The sequence below is a fragment of the Coturnix japonica genome, chromosome 2 (assembly GCF_001577835.2).
Source record: "Coturnix japonica isolate 7356 chromosome 2, Coturnix japonica 2.1, whole genome shotgun sequence".
Taxonomy (NCBI): domain Eukaryota; kingdom Metazoa; phylum Chordata; class Aves; order Galliformes; family Phasianidae; genus Coturnix; species Coturnix japonica.
This window is the reverse complement of record NC_029517.1, coordinates 97,155,580-97,176,023: the sequence shown is the minus strand read 5'-3', so window position 1 is coordinate 97,176,023 and position 20,444 is coordinate 97,155,580. Positions and strand designations below refer to the sequence as shown.

Genomic DNA, 20,444 nt, shown 5'->3' with positions numbered 1-20,444 from the left:
CATTCATTAAGGTTGGAAAAGACCACAAAGATCCCCCAGTCCAACCATCAGTCACCCCCACCGTGCCCACTGACCACATCTCTCACTGCCACATCCACACGGTTTGTGAACACCTCCAGGGGCAGTGACTCCCCCACCTCCCTGGGCAGCCTGTGCCACTGCAGCACTGCTCTTCTGGAGAAGAATTATTCCTAATATCCAACCTGAACCTCCACTGGGACAACATAAGGCCATCAGCTCTAGTCCCCTTGCTGTTATAGAGAGAAGAGGCCGACCCCCCCCCACCACAACCTCCTTTTAGGGGGCTGTAGAGAGCAATAATGTTTCCCCTGAGCCTCCTTTTCTCCAGGCTGAACAATCCCAGTTCTCTCACAGCTTTGCTGTACTTTTCCGGACACAGTCCATGGCTTCAGTGACTTAACTGTAGTGAGGGGACCAAAACAGAATGCAGTACTTGAGGTGCAGCCTCACCAGTGCTGAGTACAGAGGGGAAAATATCTGTTTTGTTCTGTTTCAGTGCATGCAAATTAGAAGTTCATTTAGTCATTAACCGCACGACACAACAGTTCCGTATAAACGGTTTCCAAGTACCTCAGACCAGCTCCTAATGAGACTTACTTTGCGCAAAGGCTTCCTGCACATCTCCTCCCACCCCGGTCAGAGAGTCCTGAGGCGTGTGGGTGGGTGTGGAGCAGGCAGAGGCAGACCTGATGGGCATCGGGATGGGTCGGCTGATGGTGTGGCTGGGTGAGGAGCGGGGGGAGCCTGCCCCTTGGGTCTGCAAAACAACCAAGCAGATAAATGAGTCCTTGTGAGAGCCCTTGTCCACAGCTGAAAGGCATCGTGCTCTTTGTAGATGGGCTATGCAATGCTAAAAAGAAATGCACAGGAGTCAATTGTTTGTTTGCAGACAGCAATGCTTCAGTGTAGAAAAACGGTAAGTAGGAAAATATGAGTGAAGATCTGACTTTCTCAAAACACGGGAAAATGTCAGGCAGCTAAATTAAAAATAAACAAATAAATAAATCTGAGTTAATGAACACCAAAGCACAGGCCTGCTCCCTACCCTCACTCACTCCCCTGGTTCACATGCATGTGTGGTAAAACATAACGTAATGATTCTGATGGTGAGAAGGGGAGCGATGCTGCACTGAGGGCACCGGGCCCTCCACCTCCTCACAGAGTCCCACCGGTCCTGGACAGCCTCTCAGCCACATGAAGGCTGACATGCTCAATAAATAACGCAGCCTCAGGCCTTTTATTCGGGTCTAGAGAACTATTTTAAGCCACTCCTAAATCATACGCTGTTAAATTGTTCGCTCTGCAGGATATACCAGGGCAGTCCCAAAACACTGCAGTGACGAGGCCATTTCAAATCCTGTTTTTGGATTCAGCTGCTGGAAGCTAACATGTTTGCACACCAGCCATATAAAATATCATGCTGTTAGCACCTCGTGGTTAGTATCACTTAGTTGAAATTCAAGCAGACTTTATGAAATAATACTTTTTACCAGGGTGAGTGATACCAAGAGACAAAAGTGCCCTTTCCCCTGACTGCTTCAGAGCTCCTGGGAATACAGGTCCACATAAGGAAAAATGAATGTCCAGGCCCATGCCAAGCTGGGCATCCTTAACAACACACATCCTTAGCAACTGAAATCCTGGAGGATGGAGGTGGCTGGAAAATGTTTACACAGCAACTATAACATGTACGCCTATTCAGTTACAGAGAAAAGCAACATATGGGCTGTCTCTCCCTTACCCTATGTTCATTTTGAGAATTTAGAAGGATTTCTTAAGTACTCCCATGCCATTTCTTTTGACTCCTGCAGTGATTGCAACAGTGGCCTAGACAAGGCTTGGCAAATATATTCTAAGAAAAGACATAATGGAAGGAAGGCAGCATTGCCCTTGAGACTTTTATAAATCCCTGCTCCTAACCATAAATTATCTATCAGAACACTAGGCTATTTGTTCATTTCTATCACCCCTTTCTAAGAGACATTATCACCAGAGAGACATCAAGGTTTATGAGGAATAAGCACATTACTGATGGGAGAATAAAGGATTTAATATATAAAATTTCTCTAATGATCAGTTCTAGAACATTTAAATGATAGATGAAAGGGAAGTCAAATATATAATGGCCAGATGCTCTCCTGTTTCTGCAATCATCTGTCCCCACAGAAGCAGCAATACTGATCTCTGGACCACAAGGGGCTGAGCAAAAAGCACCCTTGAGATGCTCCAAGGTTCTTGGAGGTCACATCCCCTGCACGTTAAGCAAGGCATCTGGGAGCTACAACTTTCTATGCCTCAACTCCTCTATCAAACAGATCTTCTAAAGAATTTCTTGTTCCCAGTTCCCTCCTTTCCTTGCCCTTTTTCCTCAGCTCCCCTTTGCCTTTGGTCATAGTTCTGGGAAACATCTACAGTGGAACTTTCAGAGAATATGGAAAAAAAAAAGGATGCAATTTGTTTCCTATAACCAAGTTACATTTAAGGAATGGACTTCATAATAGGCATTATATTTACTAAAAATAACAGATGCCTGCCAGTACTCCTTCACTGGAATTTTCCCACAAGGGAAATGTAAAAGCTGCACAGCAGTGCTTAGCATTGCATTTGCTTTACAGCTATGGCTGAGACCTTGTGTTTACCATAAACAGTGTTTTCTTATCTGAAGCTTTCAGTTTTTGAACAAAGTGTTTGTGAAGCATAAAGGAATGAAGATTTTGGATCTCACTGTCCAGCTAAAAACTTTTCAATTTATGCATTGTTTGGGTAACATCACACAGAAGTAATGAAGGCAATGCTGAAATAGGTGGATAATAGGGAATGCCCGATGAAAGAGAAATGAGCCCTTATTCTACTCAGTTTCAGCTCAGCCCAAATTTGTGGGACAGGAGTGTTATTCCTGCATAGGGGCTACCAAGTGAAATGTAGTTTTCATAGGCTGGAGCTTCTGAAACCATCAGAGACCACCATTAGTGACTTCTTGCTAATTTGAGCGGAGAAATCAAGCACCTAATTGCTCTCAAGGTAGCCAGCCATACCAGCTGAGGACCAGGACACGCTGGAAAAGAAGCTAGGACAGTGACCACCAAAATGTAGACAATTTCAGGTTTTATGATGTAATTGGCTTCAGTTGTCAGTGTTTTGTTGCCTTTTAGGAAAACCTGTGTTTTAATTAATTTGCCACCTCTAGTTAACGTAATAAGGACTTGAAGTTAACCCTTGCTAGACAGGAGGAAGTTTCCTCTCACTAAACATGATGTGTTCCTAGGAGAAAAGGCTCAGAGTGAAAGCAGGAGTTTTGGTGCACTGCTCCCTCTGCCGGGGCTGAGCAGGGATCACAGATGTGAAAGTGTCCTGCAGCCTCGTCAGGTGGTGAAGAAGCTACACGGACATAAAGAACTCATTATCCTTTCTCAAGGAAGGGCAGCAGAGAAATAGAAAGTTCATAAGCGTTAGATGATTTGCCAGATGGCTCATTCCAATTGAATTCATCCAGAAATTAATTTAATCTTGTTTCTCTCAACAGATCACGGAATGGCACAGTGTAATGAGGATCATTGCGTGGAAACTGAGCGTAATTCCTGAGCACCATCACCTTATATTCAGCACGGCTATTACTCCGTGAAGAAAAATTCACATGCCATAATAACCCCCAAATGAACTTTCACTTATATTGTCCACTGAACATTCTGTATGATAGGGAAACTCCTCACGTTGGGAGCTTCTCTTTTGTGAATGGAAGATCATTTTAACTCTGCATGCTGTATCACAGACAGAATACTTTGTACTTTTAACTATTTCTGCTGATGAAACCTGGAGGTTTCATTTCTTTCTTGGACTTATAAATCAGACTGCTGTCTGAAAAGGGAGTTTTGTAGCCTACTATTTCTCCAAGACCCATTTCAATACTAAAAAGCTCCGAACCAACTAAATCATCTAAAATTTAAAACAACCCTTTTAAATTTAGGTGACAGAAAACAATCACAAACTACAACTGTACTGAAGCCCAACAGGACTGTGACTCTCATTGCAGGCTTTGGAAGATGTGTACACGATGCCTTGACTTTCCTGGATCTCAAGTTCAATGTTCTAATTTAAACTCCGTTCCATTTTTCTGATGGTTCCAAAGTTCTCATTACATTTTCAAAACGCTTTCAAAACGTGGTGGAAATGCTGTTTAATTCATATGCGAGATTGCTTTCACTACAAACGTTTTGGGTTTTTTTTACATAATAAATGTCCTTATTTAGAAGAGTGAGAAAAAGATCAAGACTCCTTGTAGTCATGACTCACATTCTAAGGGCTTTGATTACCAAAACTGCTCCAACAAACTTGAAAATAACGTGTGAAAGAAGTGCAAGATATTAATTTTGGTCAAAAGAATATGCACACATTTCAAGCAAAGGAAGTAAGATAAATGAGAAGAACACAATCACATTCAGGAGTTAGTGAGGTCTCCAGTAAGTAGGCAACTTACTGCCTGTTTCAGTTCTTCTTCCTAAAGAAAAAGAGGATCAGCACATTAGATTAACCAGCACGTAAGAGAGGAATAGAAGAAAAAATGTGGAGTACAGATTTAAGCTTAAACTGTGATAGCTGAGCATGTGTCCAGGTGACGCTCCTATCTCTGAACAGTCTGAAACACCACAACAGCGTAAAGGGTGCAGAAAGCTGGTGAAACCTCCAGCTCTATGTTCTCTTTGTTCAGGCAGTGCAATGACAACAGGCTGACCTGACCACTAGTTGCAGCTGTGAAGTATTTCATGGATGGATGGAAAAGCATCTTGTCTACCCCTGGCTTGCAAAAATCTGCTGGGTGTTTGGTTGGCCTTGTTGCTCAGGTGCCACCAATGCACTGTGGCTGCAGAAGACTGTGTCTGAGGAGATGCAAATAATTTAAGGGGTCCGACATCATTTGATGCAAATACATGTTGCTTAATGGATTTCCTTGAAATTCTCTCTGCTTTTATCAGAGCCACATCTGACCCAAGCTGCACAGAATTTCCATGTGCTCATTAAATCTGGCATAGCAAAAAGGAAAACACTCTCACACCATTCAGAATTCTTTCTCTCAACATGGATTTCTGGCACTGTTTCTCCTGAGGCATAGCAGGAAAAATGGAGCTAGATTTGAAGAAAGGTGTACTCTCAACCTTACCCAAGCCTCTCTTAAAAGTGCACGTGTTTTGATACCTCAGCTTTTAAGTGAGATCCTTTCTGGAGGTATGTTTCATCTCGTTAACACAGGCTTGTTCCTACATTTATGAAAATGATCAAGTGTTACTGGGGAAGCACTTTCAGAGACTGACAGACTGAATTCCAGAGATGCTGTCAAATCCTTCTGCAAATGAGCAAAACGGGGCTGTATACCATCATGCTACACTGTTATTCAAATGATTGTGTTATTTACTCCATAGTATGGAGCCTATCTTTACTGTTCCATCCATTTAGCAGTAGACGATAATGATGATGTGCTATTGCAGGAACCCTATCATCTGATCATCATTTAAAAGCCCTGAATTTGAAGATAAAAGATAAAAAAGGGAAAAAAAGGCAAAAAAAGAAAAGGGAGGTCAAAGAGCCAAGATTTAGCATGAAAACAGCCAAGTTCTGCAGAATCCTGCACTTGTCTCTCTCTCAAAGGAAAGGGCTCTGCCCTTCCTCTTTGTTAGTACCAAGTGCAGTTCCTTACCTTCAGCAGTTTCATGAGGCCTTCTAACTGAACCATAAGCTCTCTTCGGCTCTCCTGGAGAGCAGACATCCTCTGTTCCAGCTCGTCCTTCCGCTGCCTGAGAAACAAGCAGATACGATCAGTACGATCAGACCTTAACCCTCAGCAGCTCTTAACCACACTCAGTGTCTAGAAAGCAGGACTATATGTGGGCTATGGAGTTCTGTCATACTAAGAATATTCGTGAGACTGAGTACAGTGATTAAGACAGACATTGACACAGATCCTTCTCCAAACAACAAATGGAGTTCAAGATTGTGTTCATTTTCCCTTGTGGGAATGCTTGGCAGTGATTTCATTTTTCTATCTGTGAATCTCTCTAGTTAATAACCTTGCTAACTGTCAGGAGAAATTAAAGCCATGCCCTGAAGGGCAGGAAATTACAGCAGGGGCACTGCACGGGGCAAGATATGAGAGAAGCTAAAAGAGTTCAAAAATTCAGCCAGAAAACCACAGTGAACTAACTGCATTTGTTCCTACCTTTTCAGAAAGCAAGCATAAGACTATCACACAGCAGAACTGTAATTGCTTGAAAACAGCTCTTTGGGCTCCACGTCCAGTGCTGGTCCTGTGGCATTGTGAATACTGGGCCACCCCATGTGTGGCAGCCAGTCTGTGCTCCACAGCCAGCAATAGATTTGACCCTGTACAGCTCCAGTGCACCACCGGGATGTACAGCACCACAAGTTCCACTGACACAGCATTGTATGAGAGGTCCCCAAATGAATACAGTAAGGAATTGCTGCCTGCTGGAAGCCATGATGTAGTTAAAACTGTTACTGTTGAAAAAAGTATATCTTGGGTATATCTTATACGTTACTATGCTGCAAATCAAATAAAAACACTATGCTGTTATCCTTGTACTACCTGTAAAACAAGACTTTATCCTAAAGGCCTCACCTAGAGTACTGTGTGCTGTTCGGGGCTTCACAATACAAAAAGGGTGTTAAGTTACTTAAAAGTGTCCAGGGAACAACAAAGCTGGTAACAGATTTGTAAGTCATGCCCTGAGAGGAGAAGCTGAAGGCAATGGGTTGCCCAGTCTGGAGAAGAGGAGCCCTAGAGGTGACCTCACTGCAATCTGCAGCTCCCTGAGGAGGGGAAGCAGAGAGGGGCAGGGCTCTGTGATTTGGGAACTGATGGTAGGATGGGAATGGCACAGAGCTGCACCAGGAGAGGGCCACATTGGGAAACATTTATTTACCTTGATGATGGTCAAACACTGGAACAGACTTCCTAGAGAGGTGGTTGATGCCCTGTGCTTGTCAGTGTTCAAGAAGTATTTGGATAATGCCCTTGTTAATACACATGAGCTTTTGGTTAGCCCTGAAGTGACTGAGCAGTAGGACCAGATGATCTTCGTGAGTCCCTTCCAACCTAACTAGTCTAGTCTAGTCCAATTCTATCCTATTCTATTAAGGAAGAACATAATCAACAACACTAAATATGTTTCCTATATTTAAGGAGAATATGAAACTCTGAAACTCTGATTTGAGCCTTCTCTTTAAGTTGTGCGAGCAGATACTGATATAAATATCATTGATTTCTACAGGTTAGCATGTGTGCTCTCACCTGTATTGTGAGGCTCAGATAACAGCACTGCTAGGTTGTATTTACTCTTCTGGAGGACTAATTATCTGTGTTGGATTTTCTTGATAATTAATTTTGTCAACTACATAGAAAGCTGATCTTCTAAAATGGCTTAAAATAGAGGTTTGGCTTGATACACAAAAGGAGCCACATCATTAGTATGTTTTGTGCACTGTATGCATTTTCATCATGCTCAGTTTTGTATCTTAAACTCTCAGAACATCAGTTGCCTGTGGATATCTAGGAGTAATTACATACTAAAATCACTCAGAAATCAAGAAGCTGTTTGTTTTCAGACTGGAAAGCAAATATTTATGAAACAGAAAAATATTTCAGTATGGAAAACGTAGCAATGAAACTGTACAGTGTTTGTAAAGAGAGAATTTAGCATAATTTTCTACAGTAATTTCCTTCAGTTATGAATTAGGCAACAAAAATATTTCCAGTGCAAAGAGGAAGAGCTACATGGCCAAAAGTTTTCTTCAGTCTTCTCATGAGGGAACTGCTGCTTGGGCCAGAGGAATAAAATGTAATCTAGCATTGTTTCACCAAAAAGAAATGATTTGCACTCTATTCTCTAAATGGATTAAGTGCTTTGAATAGTTCTTACTGGATTCCCAGCCTGGCTCTCACTACATGAACTTTGGGACACACGGGGAGCCTCCAGATCTGCACCAATTGTTCTTCTCCAACTTGATATATATATGTATAATATGCAATTAGTGTATTCGTGTAGAATATACTAATTAACATGCAGACACATCCATATAAATGGTTTTAGCTTAGTGGGATAATGTGAGAAATGATTCTCCAGGTCCTCAGCTGTGGCAGACATTGCTATTCCTCCCTCCTCATATGCAATGGAGCACAGCTCTGCAGTCTGGTTATGCACGATGAAGAGAACTGACCTCTCCTTCGAGTTCAAAGCATGGGGAATTCTCCAAAAATTAACATCTAATTCTGGCTGTATTTTCATGAAACTCTCTATTTACTTTAGCATTGATGAGAAGTCTTTGTAGAAGCATTTGTTCTGACAGAAGAACATTTTTCCCACATGATTAATGACACTTGGACAAGGCTTTGGGGACCTATTCCAAATGACCTAAGGGTCTAACTCTGCAAACACCAATGCACAGGCTTAATTTAATATAGATGAGTAATATGTGAGATTCTTCATGCATGCTGCTTAAAGCATAAGCTTAATTACTTTTAGGATCACAGCCTGCATTGAAATGGGAGAAAAAAATGCAGTGTTATATTGACATAAAAAAGGCCCCAAAAGCATAAGCCAGGTTTACCTCATACTTCCTCCCTTATTGCTACAAGGCTGTCAGAGGAGCTGCTGGAGGTTTTACTGCTGTGCACCTACCTGAGGAGCCGCAGCTCTGCCAGGAGGGTGGGATTTTGTTGTGCCTTCTCTGGTGTGGGCTGAGACGCTTGCTCATGCTCAAGTCGCAGCCTCTGGATCTCCTGCAGGATTTCTCTTGGGAAAGGGAACAAGCAGATGACAAGTCAGTCATTTTCCACAAAACCAGCTCACTATGTATCGCTAGGGGAAAAGAAGTGTGATTGTACACAGCTTTTGTGGATTTAGTGATCAGGCTCCAAACAAAAGAAGAAATAAAACTTTAGGACTTTGTCATAAAAGGGAAGCATTTCCTCAAGATCCCCAAAGACAGAAGTAGACATGAAATAACAATGTGCTTAAGCAAACTGCTCCTTTCTATTTCTTCCCCAGGAATACTTCTAGTACCACTTGAACTTAACAAAGTTAATATCTGCCCCATCTTATATATATATATTGTAGAGTAAGCACAGATCTAAGAATGATCACTGATTCACAGAGAAGCACTTTGACAGGGCTTGTTACAGCTGGCAGGCCATCCCTGGAAGGCTGTCAGAGCACAAACACAAAGCTTCACAGATGAAGGTTGAAACCTTTGTGATTTTTTTCTCTCCTGCACAACGTGTTGGGTACCAGACAGTCAGGAGGCGGACTCCAACTATGAAAGACAAATCAAGACTGGAGCTGGTGGCTCATTACACCATGACAGAAGGCCATGAAGGGCTTGAATAGGAAACCATCTGGTTTGGGCTGTCCTGTTTTACAGTCCAGCAGTAAAAGCAGAGCTCTGCTGTCATACATGTCACGACATCAGGCAGTCTGATACCTACGGCCAGACGCTCTGCTGACAGCACATGGGTGTCACTCCCATTGGAGGTGGCCAGCCCATTTCCCCCAGGCACTGTCTCTCAGTCCACTTACATCTGAACATTGTGCCTCATTTCATCAGTACCCTCACCTGCTGCTAACCTTCCTGCAGGCCTTTCTCAGGCAGATTGTGTTCTGGGGAGCTCTAACCATCTTCTTCACAAATAAATGCAGGGGAACATATCATTACCAAGATGACTAAATCCTTTTATCATCTTGTGTTATAGCTCTACAGAGGTTCCAGACCAAAATTAATTTGGTTTCGAAACAGGACAGGCTTTTTTTAAAGACTCTTAACAAACAGCAGCTGTGAAAAATAAAGTTACAATGATTGTACCATGTCATTTAACAGCAGATTCATTAAAGAAAAGAGTGGCTGGGGATCTTAAAGCCTTTGTCATGTTCTGTGGACCTTTTTGTGCCCTCTGCTTTTTGCTAGGGAGGTATATTTGTGTGTTTAAGTATAAAGCACAGAAGTGATGGTAGAAAATAACACACAACACATGGGGCTGAGCAAAACCAGGTGCCCTGGGGATGCTTACCTGTTTTTATTCTCAAGCTCTGCAATCAGCTGCCTCTGCTGCTTGTTTGCATCAATGGTGAAGGAGATGTCTGTTGCCCCTCTCTGCTGTGCCTGCTGCTGCTGCTGTAAAAGAGGGGGATGCTAAGTAAGGGATGGCCAGCGGGCACCCACAAGTTCAACACAGAGACCTGCCCACAGAACACACAGTACTATGTCCACCTTCAGAGACCATCCATGTTTTGCTTTGAACCAGAAGGCTCCTCTGCTAGCTAGCAGTGCAGGTCTACAGTAAATAATGGAGTGTTTCCAATCCTGTCTTTCCACCCTTCCTTTCGGAGCTTTCTTAGCCCCACCATCTAAAAGCTGAGGGAATGGCCCTGCAGCAGGCAGCTGCTGTATGGACACTACAGAGAAGAGGAAGGCATTGACAAAAGAAACAGCTTCTCTTTCCCAAAAGAAGAAGATATGCTTCCATTTCAGCAGTGCTTCCTTCCCTCAAAAGTTGGGTTTTACTCTCAATTCAAAGGCTTTTGTGTCCAGATTTCAGTTTGAATGCACTGCTCACTCGGCCAAGTTTTCCCATATGCTCTGTAATACTTCTGAAAATCCCTTTTTTCCCAATAAAATGAAGTGGGAATTGAATTACTTCTTACTAACTTAGGCATTCTGCACTTCAGTTTTACTGGGCTATGTTCTTTTTGCGTATTTTTTCAGCAATTGTCAACTACTGGTTTGTTTGTTCACACAGCAGAATTTCAGCACTGCACCAGTGACAACACAGGGCAAGAATTCACAAAGACATATGAAGTCTTGTAATTATCAAAGACATCCACTCACACGGCTCTGGGCAGCCTGGTCTAATGGTTGGCAAGCCTGCACATAGCAGAGGGATTGAAACTAGATGATCATTGTCCTTTTCAACCCAGGCCATTCTATGTTTCTATTATTCCATGTCTAACACCAGCATGAAAGAATCAGATAGTGAAGGTTCCTCTGCTGAGCTGCTGCTGTGATCTGAGTGTTTCTCACTGTCCAAACCCTGTGAAGCTTGGACCATGTTTGTGTGATGCCAGACACCACCTCCTGCAGGAACGGGCCCTCAAAATGGATGAAGATTTACTGCAATGGTCAGTGAGCTTTGTGCTGCCTTTTCTGCTGTGGCTGCATTTTCCCACTGACACTGCAACAACCAGGGACGGCAGTGCATGAAGAACTGAGACAGGCTGGTGGGTGCCTGATATTGAGGGAGCCAGAGTCATTGTCCTGAGTGTCCGGTGCTATGAATACATTTGGTTCCTTAAAAAGCACAGTGGCCACCAGAAAAGCTTTATACATTGCTACCCTGCTCCTAACTTGGTTCTACTTTGTGCTCCACTGAAAGACTTTTGTATATGGAAACCTCCATTTTTTCTTTTGTCTTGTCTCTTCAAAGAGTGCAAAGAAATGGGCACATAGCTAGCAAGGAGAAATACATTAATTTTACTCAGACCACCTCTGTTTAAAAGCTACTTAAGCACTGTTTCCCCAGTTCTCCCTTCTATCAAGAAACATGGTATATACACCTGATTTCTACCAGTTTCTACTCAGAGACATCACCAGTAGGGAGTTTTGTCCCCATGATGGATTACTCCAATAATAGTCCTTCAATAACAGTCACCTGCAGGCTGCCCGAGAGCTGAGTGCTGTGTGTCATGCCATGGAAAGGAACTGCTGTGGGATGGGCTGGCAGACCACAACAGCCCTTGAACCTGCTCCTTGAGAGAGAGATTGCACCGACAGATGGCTGCACGGGGTGCCCTCACATTGAGAGTGCTGCCTGGCTTCACCCTTTCAGTTGACCCCACAGTTTAAATCTCAGTGTGAAAGTATGCTTCCTGACATCCTGGACCGGCTGCCTTTCACTTAACTATCATTTATGATTCCTTGTTCTACCAAATGTGCTGAGATGGAAAAAAGGTAACTAGGCTGACCTTACTTATGCCATTTAAGATCTTATATACTTCGATTAGGCTCCCACTTCCCCCTCTAACACAGTTAGCGAGGTTTCAGCCTGTCATCACCTTCTGTCTTGAGATACACAGAGCTGAATAATCACTGCTCTGAAATGAAAATGAGAGCCGGGGCTAATGCAGCGGGTCATTGTGGCCATCCTGCTGGAGATCACTCTTTAAAATCCTCAGCACTTAAGGCCCTGGTGGTAGTGATATTTGAACTGAAGAGTAAAATGGATTCATTGCTCGTTTTTACAATGCAGTAAATCATTAACCTTTAGCCAAAGCTTGTCCAGACAATATTTTCCAGTTTTGCCTGAGTTTAAGATGTCAGATTCCCTTTGATGTACAGATTTAAGTACCATTACATTAGTATATAGATTATACGCATTAATATGTGAATTCTTTGACTTAAATAAAATGTTACTCATAAAATATAACAACATCTGATGAGAAGGCTAGTGAAACATAACCCATTAACCACAGAGCTTGTCAGATGTAATTTCCCTGGTCTTGCCAAGCCCCTGGAACACGACAGAAGGAAAGCACCTCCCTTTAATTAAAACACTTACTGATGAAGAAGTTTCTGCTGCCAGCCTTGCTGCATACCTGGCGATCAGCTTGTGCTCTTCATCCAGGCGACTTGCGCTGTCGAGCACGCTGCTCGTGGTGGAAGAGGAGGGAGGGCAGACACGTTAGCGCACAGTATGCATGGCAGCTGCTCTGCCACTTTGTTCACTCACACACCCTTGTCACAGAACTTAGAAACAAAACATCGCCAATGGGTTTAAAACAGCAGATGTTAACTGAGCAATGGAGAAATATGGGAGAGTACTTTCCTAGGGGGAGCTTTGCAGAGCACTTACCACGCTCTCACAGATTATGGCTTTAGAACCACTGATCTAGGAACTTATAATCAGACTTTCTCTTTTATTCTTGTTTTCTTGATATATGGGAGTAAGATTTCAGAGAAACACATAATTGTGCCCAACTGATCCCAGCCTTGGACTGGTTTAAATGTGGACCCAACTCATGCTGCCAGGATACAGTTTAGTAGCACCTACTACGAGGACAGTCTGCTTTGGTCACATATGGAACTGACATAAAAATTGCTAAGGAAGTATAAGAACTTATAGCAAATGTCCTGAATCCCTTTAAAATATTGCACCTTATTGCAATTTGTTTTCTAACAATACCAAAGGAAATACTCCTCGCAGGTTAATTCCTGCCCAGCTGTCCTTATTTTAAATGGAGGTTATTACTAAGTTAGAAGAGCAAGCAAAAAGTAATACAGTGAAAACATTTACTTCTTCTAAGTACTTAGAAGTTTGCAGAGAACCACCAAAACTGTTCTATACTGCATTATGCCCATTATATACAAGAGAAAAAAAAGAAGATGAAGCAGCTGAGAGAAGCTAAGAAGAATGTTTTGCTGTGTGGAACATGACAGCCCTGCAGATGATCCTGGACAGAGGCAAGCCAGCCCTCTCTTCTGATGCCTTGGAAACCGTGTGATGTTTTGGCTGAAGGGAGACAGGCACGTGCCTCTCTACCCATGCACCAATTAGGACATACAGCTTGTTGCTGGAGAATGAGTTTCACATCTCAAAGGAGTGCACAAAACAAGAGCACAGGCATCCTATCCTGTTATTTTGCTAGAAATTGTACCTTGAACCTGAAAAGCCTGCCAGATGAAAATAATTTTTGAGCAAGAAGTTCTGCTTCTGAAGAATCAGCAGATATAAAAGAAAACCGAAATATTTCTCCAAAAATTCTCAATGAGTTCATATCCCCAGGTACCTCAAAGGAGTGCAGTGTGCACCTCTTGGTTGGCTTGATTAAGTCCACTAGGATCTAGGAGTTATGTAGGAAAGATGAGCAACTGTTGATATTCATTGATCATTAAACTAAAGCTGGGAGTCATGTGGATCTGTTATGACTTGCTGAGGTAAGGGAAAAGAGATAAACATCTTTCTCTCATTCTGACAATAACCTGCGAGGCCACAAACATGGAAGTTTAGAAATACACTAAAGCTATGAGAAATCAAACGTGAGAGTGCCTGTGCAACCTAAGCTTGTGCTTTTGTTTGGTTTCTGTTATTCAACTTACTTTGTTGCATGTACAGCTTAACTCTGTTCTTACTCAGATTCTTGCAGGATGACAACATACAACAGAGTTACTTTCTGGAAAGTCTCAGGCCAAAGGTGTTTTTCTGATCTTTCTACATTCACAAATAGCGCTCTTCTTACATACTCGTGCCTATTGTACCAATTTGTCATCCAGAGAAAGAAAAGGAGGAGCAACTCTTACAGACACAAACGATCATGCAAATCAGGTAATAAGGATTAATTTTGTGACAATAAAATTCATTTAAAATTTTTCCTTAATGACTACAAACATAACATTCTAACAGATGGCTGTGAAAACAGCAAACGTTGAGCATCAGTTCTCTTTTTCACAGCAGTGTGCAACTATATTATCCATCCTGGAAAAATAATGGGTTATGGTTCTGCTTGCTGGCACAACACAATCTGCAGCACAGCTCTGGGATGTGAGCTAACTTCTAAAACAATGACTTCACTGAAAGAATCAAAGCTCTGCTGCTTTTTGACTTTTATTCCCTATTTATGTCTTTGATATACAGTTATGTGTAGGCAGATGTCATAAAATTGATGAAGCAGTGCATCAGATTTGGCCTATGAATGCCAGAAATCAGTGGCCTCAACTCCCTCTAAATTAAATTTCAATGTCTGAGATATATTTAATTCTGAAATATACCTATTCTATGTGATCATTAAGCACAGAGGTGTGTACAGCAGCATTAGCATTAGCCTGCCAATACTTTTATGTCTTAGATTTCCGATTTGCCATAATTCACTTCTGTTTTTACTTCAGCAACTTCATACACTGAAAACACACAAGCTTTAAAATGTTACGAATACGTGTGTAGAAGGTGGGATCCTCAAATAAATCCTGCAAATAAAATGGCCTGTTCTACAAAATGCAAACTTTCACTCAGTTAATAAATGAACAATATACTATGAAAAAATGCTGACAAATTCAATGTTAGGTTTCTAAGTATTGGTGCTACAAGAACAGTGTTCTAACTGCAACCCACCAATGCACTTCGATGCTTGTTACCTATGAGACTTTCAGAATTGTTCTGGTCTACAGGCGTTTAAAGCTGAGATGTATCATCTGAGCTCTCTGCTATTGTTACTTTGCAATTTACTTTAGAATCACCCATGTTTCACCACAGAAATGTCAGTATCACTAAGGTATGCAGATCTAATCATAGAAATTAATTCCACTTGAGGGAGCCCGGTGTCTATGTACTTCCTCTATCACCACCAGGGTCTCTGATTTTTTTTTTCCCCTTTTATGGGAAGACTCAAACAGAAACCCAGCTCCAGTATTCTGAAGCCTGTGAAGCTGAGCTGCCCCAGAGATACGCTTTACTTTCTTCCCAGCTAGCTCAAAGTGAGCCCAGCCTTCCTTAAATATTGCTATGAGCTAGTTAGCTCTTCTGCACACTTCTGTAATTAACATCTTCTAAAACAACATGGAATAACATGGAATAATAGTATAGAAATATGACTCGCCACACTACTATCCATCATAACATAAAAACCATATACCAACTTTCTATGGAACGAAAATACCCTCCTCCTCATAATGTATCTTCTCTTATTCTGCAACTAATAGGAAAGACTGGAATATGTGGAACTGATACGCAAAACTGGGTAGAAACTCTAACTTACGAGAACAAAGAGGAGCAGCTAAAAGCTTTTCTTTCAGAATCGGACACTAAAAATGAACACAATTAAATATCATCTATTGGTTTTACACTCTAAAACACACTTTAGGAATAAAACAAGCAAAGAAACCGGCTAAGTGGTCCTATTTTTACCCATACAGTTACTATAAATAATGAATTAGTCTTTCTCTTGCTTCTTAATTTGCCCTGGAGTACTGGATTCTAAATAAAACCTGAAATAGCTTATTAGCCTATGAGAGATGGAAAGGAAGCTTGTACTTCTCCCATTCCAGTTATCAAGTAACTGCAGATGGAAGGCAAAGATAAGCACTGAAAATTAATTCAAAAAATCAAATATGAATATTAGCTATACAGACAAAAACATTAACTGGACTATACTGGATCATTAGCTACTATAAATTAGCCAGAGGTGTTATCTAAAAAGCTAACTTGTTCTGTTTTGAAACACTACTTATAGCTGTCAATACACTTTGATGTACTGTGCTCACAAAGTGTATTTGTGTTTGTCTTCAAGGTGCACCTCCAATCATTCCTCTTTTCATTGGCAGATGCCAGCAGCACCTGAAAGCATGCTGTGGCACATAGGGATTTGCATACAGTGTGTTGCAGGAAGACTCAAAGGCTGAGCTGGCTAGTTGCAGTGCTGTCTGATTACAGTCAGCTCTGTGCTTTACTCAACTGACCACATATTGAGCTGCAGCATCAATGAGCTTGAACTCAACACCACCCTAACACAGCTGTGTGGGTTTTGAGTAATCTGCATCCAGTCATGGCGGGAGCAGGACATGAGGAATTCACATTCCCCTGAAGATGCTGCCCTGGATGATGCAGAGAACTCAGCTACCCGGTGACATTTGGTTTGTTCTTCCCATCTTAACCAAAATGTAACCATTCTGTTTATTATCGGTCTCACTGAAGCTGAAATTGACAATGCAGCATGGTTTGATGCATGACTGAGACTGCTGCCCTTCTTGGCTACATTTCTGTCAATATCTAATTGGTATCTCCTATAAATGTTTGAGACTGTTTCTAGTTGAGGATGCTGTGACTGCAGTGATTTAAAGCTGGTAATCAGATGCTACGTACCATACATTGCATCAGATATTCCAGTAATTAATGCCATTACCAGTCACTGTCCACTCATTCTTGAAAAACATTACATTTTAAGGATGCTATGGCACATAAATCTTACATGCATATTTAAATACAAATATGTACTATGTCACGGTGAGGTGGGCCACAGGGTTGAAGGAACAGGTTGCAGTACATTGGATAAAACATAAAAGATGAAGAAGGTAAAGATTAGGCAGGGCACTCAAATGGGATCTCACTGGTGGTCTCACTGGTACTACCATTTTCACTATCAAGGTAAGCTGAAGCTAAGAATTATGTATCATCTTACACATTATTGCCTTGAAAATGCAAAATCAAGTCATTGTGTGAACACTTTATCATTGACAAGTCCCTCACTGACTGGCATGTGGCATTCCAAACCGATCTGTAAAGTTACTCTTTATTCAAGTATTTATTCACAATACCTCGCTACCAGCAATATCTCCACCAGATTTGGGAGGACATACCCCACAAACATACATGTTCCCTTTAGGTTAGTGCTCATTAAAAGCTGCTTTATGGGTAGCCATGAGGAGAGCACATGGCCGACCAGCGTCCCTCTCCTGGATCCCCCCAAAGTGCCAAACCTGCACTAACCGTGCGGGGACGCTCTGCAGCATGTTGACATACAACCCAATGAGCACATGTTCATCGGCCAGCCTGTCTGCAACATCGAGGCTATACTGTAACCTGGAACGAGGTTGGGGAGAGAGGGTGCAGTCCGGACAGACAAAAGGAAATAAACAGAGAAAGCAGGAGCAAGTGAGATCGCAAAATGAGAATGTAGGAATGAGTAATTAAGAGCTTTAGAAAAAACACACCGAGTGCAGAAATTATTTTGTTATTGATGTAATTTACATATTAAGTATTTAATGGCTTAGGATGGTAGAAACCAACTCAGAGCCAGCCATTGAAATTGGTAAGATGCCAGATTGGGCCAAGGACTGAGGCTATGCAGAACCATTTATTTTAAAGTAAAGCAGACTGTAAGGTCAGCTCGATTTGTTTCAGTATATTCTGTAGTGTTTAAATACATCAACTATATCTGTTACACAGATTATTAACATACTGAAATCCCAAGCTGGATTTGCTTGGAAGAGTCTAACCGAGACCTCATGCTCAGGTGCACATATTAAGCATGCCCTATAGAGCCCACAGGGTTAATTGGTTACTACAGTCCACTCAGGAAATATATTTACAGAATATATTAAAAACAGGGGGAAGTAAGACGAAGTTTTTTGTTTTAGCTGTGTTAGTGCAAGCTATGAACATACTCTAACTTACCCTTTGCCTTTCAAGAAAGCTGGAGCAGCCCTAGCCAGCAGTTTGCTCTGCTCTACTTCAGTGTTCTTGGAGGGAGAGCTAGTTAATGAGACAGGAAAACTAAGAAGAGGGTAATCACTGAAGCCTGACATTTATTACAGAACAGTCTGGAGAAACTCATTCAAGAAGCCTCAGCTGAATGAAAAAAAGAACACAGAGCTTTGAAGAAACATTAGAAAACTTCAGAAATGAGAAATCAAGTTCTTGTTCTCGAAAAGCAAACTATAAAGCCTTCACTATGGAAAAGAGAAACAAAATGTACTTCTCTCACAAATGGAGAGCTGAAGGTTTGCATAGTTTGCAGGTAGAGTATGATGTAAACATTACCTGAAATGCAGCCTCCAAGTTGACAAAGCTTCCCCATAACAACTAAACTGTTTTTCTCCATGCCTGCCATGGGGCAGTTTTAATAACCTGTGGAAATCTGTTTATTTATATGTAGTAATGGGACACACCAATTCTGTTTTCAGAAGTACTGTTTTTCTGCTGATTAAAAAATATACAGATCATCCAACCTCAATTGTCCAATTGCATAATGCCTCTTTTTTTCTTAATTACTATATTTAATGGAGTGCGGTAACTGCATCTTTTCCAGTACAAAAATATCCATGTTAACAACTTGTTAAGATAAGACTGGCCAAAAGCAGAGAAACTTCAATGTTAGTTTTTCTTTCTTTCTGCAGCATTTCTGGCTGTAGACAGCTAAAAAGAAATATATTTTAGTTTCTTGCTTTAAAAATTTCTTTTGGGGTTTGGCTACTTTTACTATAAGCATTTTTGAGCAGAAAGCCTGTGTGTTAGCATGCATGCACCTGTCCTTCCAGATGGGTGTGTGTATAGGCAGATCATTTTGAATAAATATAATACATGATGCTCCGATGGACTGAAGAGCAAAACTTCAATAGTAGGATAAATAAGGAATTGTCTAAGATGAAATATGTGCCATTATCCCACCGCTATGGGAGACCAAGATTATCCATGGGGTTTTGAAAAACATGGCACTAAAAGGTGTCCCAGGAATCCAAGCCCTACTGTTTTATACTAAATCTGAAAGAAAGCTTAGTGAAATGCAACATACACACAGAACAAACAAACCAACTTGCTTCTAGTTTCTATGTCCATCAGCATGCTGTTTATGTGTTACTACAGAAGTAACGTGCGCGCAGGAAAGCATGCTCCATTTTGTCTAGAAGCATACATTCTTTCACTATTTCATTCCCAATTACACAAGGAAAATGCTTTAAGGAGATACAGAACGTGCCCTTCCAGCCAAAAAATGCAAAAATTTGTTCCTCATTACAGTTAAATTTGTTGCCACAATTGGAGACTGAAAACTGCAGGGAAGATTTCAAGCTTTGCTTTCTAACAGCGCATTGTGATGTCCCCTCTTATCAAGCATAAACTCTCCTGTGCCCCAGAAGCTACTTAATTAGGGTGGAGGGACCAGCGAACAAACATGACAACTGGCCTAACCTCCCTCTCCCTCTTGTTATCCTGAAAGTATTAGCATTCAACCCTTCCTTAGGAGCTATATTTTCTAAGCTTTTTTGATACTTGGCCATCTCCACTGGACTCTGTCATGCTCAGTAACACATTTGTTTCAGTACCATGCCCTACGTAGGGTGCAACCTCCAGGTACCACCAGCTCTTGGTAATGAGTTTTCATAGATTTCTACATGCCGTCCTAGTCAGATGTGCTCTAACAATCATATTGCTGACTCCAATTAGTTTGCGGTTTACTGCAACTGTAGTTGCAATCCTCTGTCAAAATATATCTGTCCATTCAACTATGCTCCATATTATATTTGATTATTTGCTTCCTTGCTATGGCACTTAGAATTACTGAGTTTCCTCTTACTGATTTCAAATCATTTGGACATCAATTACTACCACCGCAATTGAGCTCCTTTTTCAATTTAGGAATTGCTCTCCAAGCACTCCTCTCCGTAACTGTTTCAACCTTTGTACCACCTACAAATTGCGCACACTCACTCTGCTGCTCCAGGTAGGTCATTACAAGAGTTAGTGCACAGTGTCTGACTGAAGATAGACTTTAAGAATCCCAGACGACTTGTTCTCCTACAATGATAGCAAACTTTAGAAAATTTAATTACTGATTTTCAACCACTTGTGCACAGACTTTATACTAATTTCCCTAGGCTCT

The 20,444-nt window shown here is 41.5% G+C and overlaps 1 protein-coding gene across 26 annotated transcripts in view; it reads right to left on the bottom strand.

Moving 5' to 3' along the window:
- DTNA (dystrobrevin alpha) overlaps window positions 1-20,444 on the bottom strand; it is a 189,943-nt gene that overhangs the window by 15,525 nt on the left and 153,974 nt on the right. For 8 of the 26 annotated variants that reach the window (XM_015855521.2, XM_015855525.2, XM_015855519.2 and 5 more), the window contains 8 exons: window positions 18,242-18,319; window positions 17,555-17,647; window positions 12,638-12,725; window positions 10,094-10,197; window positions 8,709-8,822; window positions 5,711-5,807; window positions 4,496-4,516; window positions 619-778 (listed from right to left, as the gene is read on the bottom strand). In XM_015855521.2, coding sequence (XP_015711007.1) covers window positions 619-778; window positions 4,496-4,516; window positions 5,711-5,807; window positions 8,709-8,822; window positions 10,094-10,197; window positions 12,638-12,725; window positions 17,555-17,647; window positions 18,242-18,319 — 755 coding nt within the window. The remainder of the gene's footprint in view (window positions 1-618; window positions 779-4,495; window positions 4,517-5,710; window positions 5,808-8,708; window positions 8,823-10,093; window positions 10,198-12,637; window positions 12,726-17,554; window positions 17,648-18,241; window positions 18,320-20,444) is intronic. The other 18 variants (XM_032442704.1, XM_032442715.1, XM_015855529.2 and 15 more) reach the window with 6 other exon arrangements.